Genomic DNA, 6,019 nt, shown 5'->3' with positions numbered 1-6,019 from the left:
CACCTGGCTCAAACCAAAGTGCAGTGTGTGAGCACCTGGAATAGCTCGGTGATGACTCACAACAAGGAAAATCTACCTACAGGGGAGTTCAGCCCCTCACCGCCCGCAAAACAAGTGTCTATTTGTCAGTTCATATCTTTCAGGTCAGCTGCTGTTGGGCACCAGGGCAAACAGGAACACATTCTGGGGTTTGTTAGGAAGAGTTCAACACTGACTGTATCGCTCGAGGCGCTACACTTTTTTTGGGCTCGCTTCTACAGCATATGGCAAAAGACAACAAAATATAGCCTGAGGAAGTCAATTTAATCCATGATGGCAACTTTCCCAGATTTCAAGGAGGTTGTCAAAGCAAATGCAAATCTGAGGTTTCTGTGAAAACACATTAGAATCTCAAGCCCAAATCCAAGTGTCCTTTGCTCCTGCAGTGATTGATCTGATCGAGCACAGAGATAAAAACCAACCAAACGCATTTTCCTCAACACAGTTAGATGACATTAGACCAAATTAGGAGTACTTTCAATAATAACTAATTCCTCGCCTTTAAACATAACACACACCTGGGAAAAGAAGGGGTCATGGGCCCTCAAAGGGTCTAACAAGTGTGTGCAGATCAATATAGCTAGTATGTGTTAGATTTCATGATTGTTTGATGTCTGGACAGGTTGACGGGGAACAGGTTCAGGCCTGATTCAGAGTTGAGTCACCTCACTCCTCATATTTACATCTCCATAACATGAGATGGTGCAAGACGGATTAAATATCGTTTATTCTTGTGTGAGCTTTTTTTTCCCTGTTTGAAGCTCCTGACAATCAGCGGATCCTGCTGAGCTCGGCTGAAAAGTGCTGCCCACGCATCAAAAGCAGAGAAAGAAGGCCTCGCAGACGAAAGGATGGGGTAAAAACCAAAAAAGAAGTATACAAAACGTCATGAAACTTTATTTTTCAAAAGTGTCATGAAAATATCAAAATCATTCAGCATCACAGTTTTCACTGTTGATATACAATCATCTCAGTCACGCTTACATTCAGGATATAAAAATATAAAATGAAACCGCTGTTGAAAAATACATATTATTGCCAAGTAAAACAGGCACTTGATTGAAATCATATTGCTATTGGAGAGCTGCAAACCTGCTTCTAATGACTGTGCAAAAGTTATTATAATAGTTTCGCCCTAAAAACTAAGTTTGCATGTGTTCCCTAAATAACAATGGCTTCAGTATTCCTCTGATTGTGTCTATACAGTCATTCATTAATGCGCCTGTTGGTATAGTTTGTGTTTTTGGTATAAAAGAAAAGTGGAGGACTGCAGATCAGCCGGTACAAACACTGAGGATAACATCAAGAAGGCATATAAAACACTCTAGACATGCAGAAAAGTGCATGACGAGCACAGGTAGGTGAGTACATGCTTTGACGAAGCTGGCGCTGATTGCAAATCATAGAAACACTGCTTGAAACGAGAAGCGAGTGAGCACAGGGCTGTTTCTCCCTGAAATGGAATCGACCAGTCGCCACAAAGACAAAAGAAGTCTGCATATTAGAAATCAAACCCCCATGATGGGATTTCCTCACAGTTCTCCTGGGTTTGGAAAAATGAAGAAGAAGCAACAGAGTTTGGTTTTTTTTCTGGTAGTGGAATAGTATCCCAGTTCAGTTCAGTGTGCTACACAACAACCAGATTCCTCATGCTTGTGCAGAAGAGACATCCTGGAGAAAGTTTTGGAGCAGTTCTTGCATTGGTATTTCTTCACATCTGAATGGGTCTGTAGGTGCGCCCTGAGATTGGACCTGTCTGCAAATGCCCTGTTGCAGTGAGGGCAAGAGAACGGCTTCTCTCCTGTAAAATGACAAGACAGAGACAGAGAGAGAGATTGTCAGTGATTGTACACAAATATACACTAAATCAATAGTAGTTGCACAACCTGTTGTTTATGAGCTATTTGCCACAGACTTTTTATTTTTAAAGGGCATTCTTCTCAATTTGTCAACACAAAAAGCAATATTTTCTTTACAGAGCCACCAAATATTTAAAAAAGCTACATAATTGTTTTTTGTTTTTTTATTTGGGGAATTCCACATGTTATTATCAGCTTTCCCAGACTTCTAAAGCTGCTGTGAGTTTTACTGCAGCAAAAAAACTTCATATAACTCTGTCGTACATGTTGAAACTGTGCCTATAAAAGCCTAAACAACAAGTGGACGGGCTCTTGTCAGTACAGGAGGCCCCTCACACACTCTCAGTGCAGCCACTCACCGGTGTGCGTCCTGATGTGTCCTTGGAGCAGCCACGGTCTGGAGAAAGCTTTACCGCATATTTTGCAAACACAAGGCAAGGTGTGAGTCCTGATGTGCATTTTGAGCGCTCCGAGGCTCACGTACTCCTTCTCGCAGTATTTGCAGCTGAAGGATTTCCTCGTTTGGGCGTCGCAGTGCAGCTGCTTGTGCTTGAGCAGTCCAGAGTATGTGGAGTAGGACTTGCTGCACAGTCCACACTGGAATTTCTCTGCTTCCACTCCGTGTGGATCTGTGAGCTTGGGCAGCATCTGCTCGTCCTCATCACTCCTCGGGCTTTCAGAGCCGCTGTGGTCTTTGGAGGAGGTGTCGGAGAGGGATGACGGGTATCCAGAGATGGGGGACAGGTCACTCGGGAGCGGAGACAGCGGCAGGCTGCTGGTAGTCCACACGGTAATGGGGCTGTACGCTGCCGGGCTCAGGATCTCCGGCTGGGGGATGACAGGCAGGGGAAGGCCCTTGTAGATGTGCGGCGTGAAGAACACTGAAAATGAAGACCGTTCAAATGAAATGAGCGTAACTTTACGCGCGCTGTCATCGTTTTAAAGTGAAGCTAAACACGTTAGAAATAAGGACAACTTTTTTTTTTTATAAGTCAACTTGTGAAAAGTATTAAAAAAACACAATGTCTGTTACAAACAACTTTGAAAGTATTTACCTGTTGGGCTTTCCAGTTCACTATAATTTGGCTTCTTTGCGGAGTTTATGTGTTTCTTGACCAGAAAGGAGCGTGGCATCTTGGAGAACAAGTGGACAACTTTGCGGCAAACTTTTGTTTTTCGCTGTTGAGAATGTAGCCGTGGACGTCACTTTATAGTGTGTGGAGACGCAAAAAAAGTCCTCATGGAATAAAGTTAAGTCCAGTGGATTGTCATGGTGCAGCGCTGCGCTCTTGGAAACAGTGCAGTGAGTAGCTGTAAAGAGCTGTAAATACTCCCCATCAGGTGCATGGGAGGAGCCATTCACTCCCATTTACATGCACTGAGGCCTCAAACCAATTAAATCTCGCCTTTACCACTGTGGTTTAAAGACGCACTTTCTGCCTATAGGAGCACGCGACCTCTGGAGGGGCTGGGTCAGTAGTCAGACAGGTGCTTTGTGCCGCACATGAATGTGTTTGAGAGATGCCCAGTGAACCTGGGTGCAGTTGGCTTTGGCTGTCACCTCCATGGTGACAATTAAGAGCAGCAGCAGCAGCAGCAGAGACAATTACCAAACAAAATGAAGTGTTCAGAGCTTTTTCTGTTATATTCCTGCAGCCACAGAAATAAAATGATAGTTAGTAGACATAGTTAATCTACTTTTCATTTTTGGGGTGAAATATTTCATTGGATCTCGAGTTACAGTGCTGGTGAGGTCAAAAAGAAGGGGAACTAAGACTAGAATTTGAAATGTATTTCCAAAGGACAATGGCAATGCTGAAAATTGTTTCAGCATTGCAAAGTGACACTGAACAGCTCTATAACACTCGTGTAGTTAATGCTTTATATGACGACTGTCACACCTGTGCCACTGTGACCCATTTTTATATGTGTATGCGTTTGTATGTTCACATTTTGTTCTTCTACTTGTACATTTATAGGCATAAACACAGATGGTTAATATTTAAAATGCAACAGTCTGAGGAACAATAAAGATCTTTTACACATTATATACATATTACATTTTACAATACGTAGAGTATATATATATACTGTCTCTATATGTATTATATTTTATGGACACGTGGCTCAACATGGCTGCCTTTTATGAATAAGGAGTATGTTGAGATATCAAAATGGATACAGAATGTTACATCAGTTGAAACTTAATTACTTCTCTACCCCGGTGTATTGTCTTTTCATTCATATCTTTGGTATGGGGGACATATATTTGAGATCACTCCTACCAGCAGCAGCAGCTGAGAATATTGAGGGTTTGTCATCTACATGTATAGATGTTTTCACATCTATATTTCCAAATCTACTGAAGTGACAAATCCATGGCGTTGCCGTCAGTGCTCAGAGCAGCAACGCGACCAAACTGAAGAGTCATTCTGGTGGTTTTTACCTAAGAGTGTCTCTCCCTAATGCACTTGTCTGTGGAGAAAACCACACATTTCCTTGCCGTTAATGCAATAAGGCATCCCTCCTTGAAATTTAAATCTAAGTGTAGTTCCCTCTCAAGGTCAGACATGACATAATCAAATTTATCCCTCCCTCGGCTCATGCTGAACTGGACAAGCAGAGACAAACTTAGCAGTCTACGCCCCCTTGTGTTCAACTCACTCCGTCTGAAGGAGAGGCATGAGTTGCACCTCTAAAGAGAAACAAGGCAGAGGGAAAAGGAACACAAAGGATTAGCTATGGTGATATTGAAGAGTAGCTCCTGGAGCAGTTTGATTGGCTGGGTCAGCAGATATGAAAAGCTTTGTGTGTCTGGGGCAAGCCTGAAGTTAATTGTGAACAGCTTATCTTATCTGGAAAACATAATTGCAGATCATGAATAGTTTCCCTTTATGCCTGCTTGGATTATAAAGGGAAAAGAAGGTTATCTGTGCATAATAACTCCAGGCTACTGTCACATATTTAGCGCTCTGTGAGCGGATGGGCGAGGAATCGTGGCGTTTGGTGGTGATCCATTTGAAAACACTATGCTCAGAAAAAGATAATATTTCTGAAATCAAAATTGCCCACAGAGCAAAACACATCCAGGAGAAGGGGAAAGCATGCATGGCCAGGTGACAACATCCTCTCAGCGTTTTCATGCTTCACTTCTGTTTCCTCTCCACTCAGTGCTTTTCCACTGACAGTAATGAAGGCAGAGGGAAACCGGCACATATCAGTAATTCTGAAGAGCAGAAGCACGCGTTTATGAACTCGAAAAATTAATTAACAGAGAGGAAGCCGTGTATCTCCAGCTCTGTGTTCTTTCATAACAGGAGAGTGTAAAACCAGCAAAAAAAGTGTGTTCAATTAAAGCATGAGCATGCCTCTGACTCTCTGGTCAAGCTCAGGTAAATGAGCGATGTTTATCTGTCGGTTAGAGGCAGCAGTGTCACCACCTGCCGCTGTTTTCCACGCTTCTGCAGCTTCCTGCACATCTACATTCAGATAGAGAGGTGCTGTCTTATGGCATTCAAACCTGTGCATTGTTCAACATCTCAAACAAGCATTGATTACTTGCTCATAAACAACCTAATTAAAAATATCTTGTTATATAGTCCTCTCTTTATAACTTTTTCCTCCTCCCATCCCTCATTACTTTTAATGAATACACACTAATCCCGTTTATCTTGCCTTGATTGTTTTTGCTGTGGTCTTTGTGGTCTACAACCTCCTTCTACCATCGGTGCAGGCTTTTGTATACTTTTAACCCATAGTTAAGTTGATAGGACTGTGTGTCTATTATAATAAAATGTGCCTTTTAGTATGCATGTATATGTGCAAAGCAATAAAGTAAATTGTGCATTAAGAGTATGCATTAAAAAAAGGAATAACACTTAAGCCCCACGTAATATTAAATATTCACAAGGAAATAAGTAACTATTAGAAAGTGTTTGATTGTATTTGACTGAACAAACAAGACGCTGCGGCGCTGAAATATGAAACCTTCCATCACCTTTTTGCACATGAGCCCTGCCCATTTCATAAATGCCACCATGTTGTGTAACAGGGATGGTGCAGTGTGTGGAGCATGGGGACCATTAGGATGGCTCAGCTCTCACCGGCAGAGTTGCTATGAA

General features: G+C 42.3%; 1 protein-coding gene across 1 annotated transcript; it reads right to left on the bottom strand.

Moving 5' to 3' along the window:
- Positions 1 to 914: 914 nt before the first annotated feature.
- snai2 (snail family zinc finger 2) lies at positions 915 to 3,220 on the bottom strand. The gene is made up of 3 exons (XM_044016181.1): positions 2,954 to 3,220; positions 2,258 to 2,779; positions 915 to 1,840 (listed from the first exon to the last, which is right to left on the bottom strand). The coding sequence occupies exons 1-3, from the start codon at positions 3,030 to 3,032 to the stop codon at positions 1,659 to 1,661; spliced, it is 783 nt and encodes a 260-aa protein (XP_043872116.1). The 5' UTR covers positions 3,033 to 3,220; the 3' UTR covers positions 915 to 1,658.
- Between the last annotated feature and the right edge of the window lie 2,799 nt (positions 3,221 to 6,019).

The sequence above is a fragment of the Solea senegalensis genome, linkage group LG1, assembly GCF_019176455.1.
Source record: "Solea senegalensis isolate Sse05_10M linkage group LG1, IFAPA_SoseM_1, whole genome shotgun sequence".
NCBI lineage: Eukaryota > Metazoa > Chordata > Actinopteri > Pleuronectiformes > Soleidae > Solea > Solea senegalensis.
The sequence above is the reverse complement of the archived record's forward strand: the minus strand, read 5'-3'. Positions and strand labels throughout refer to the sequence as shown.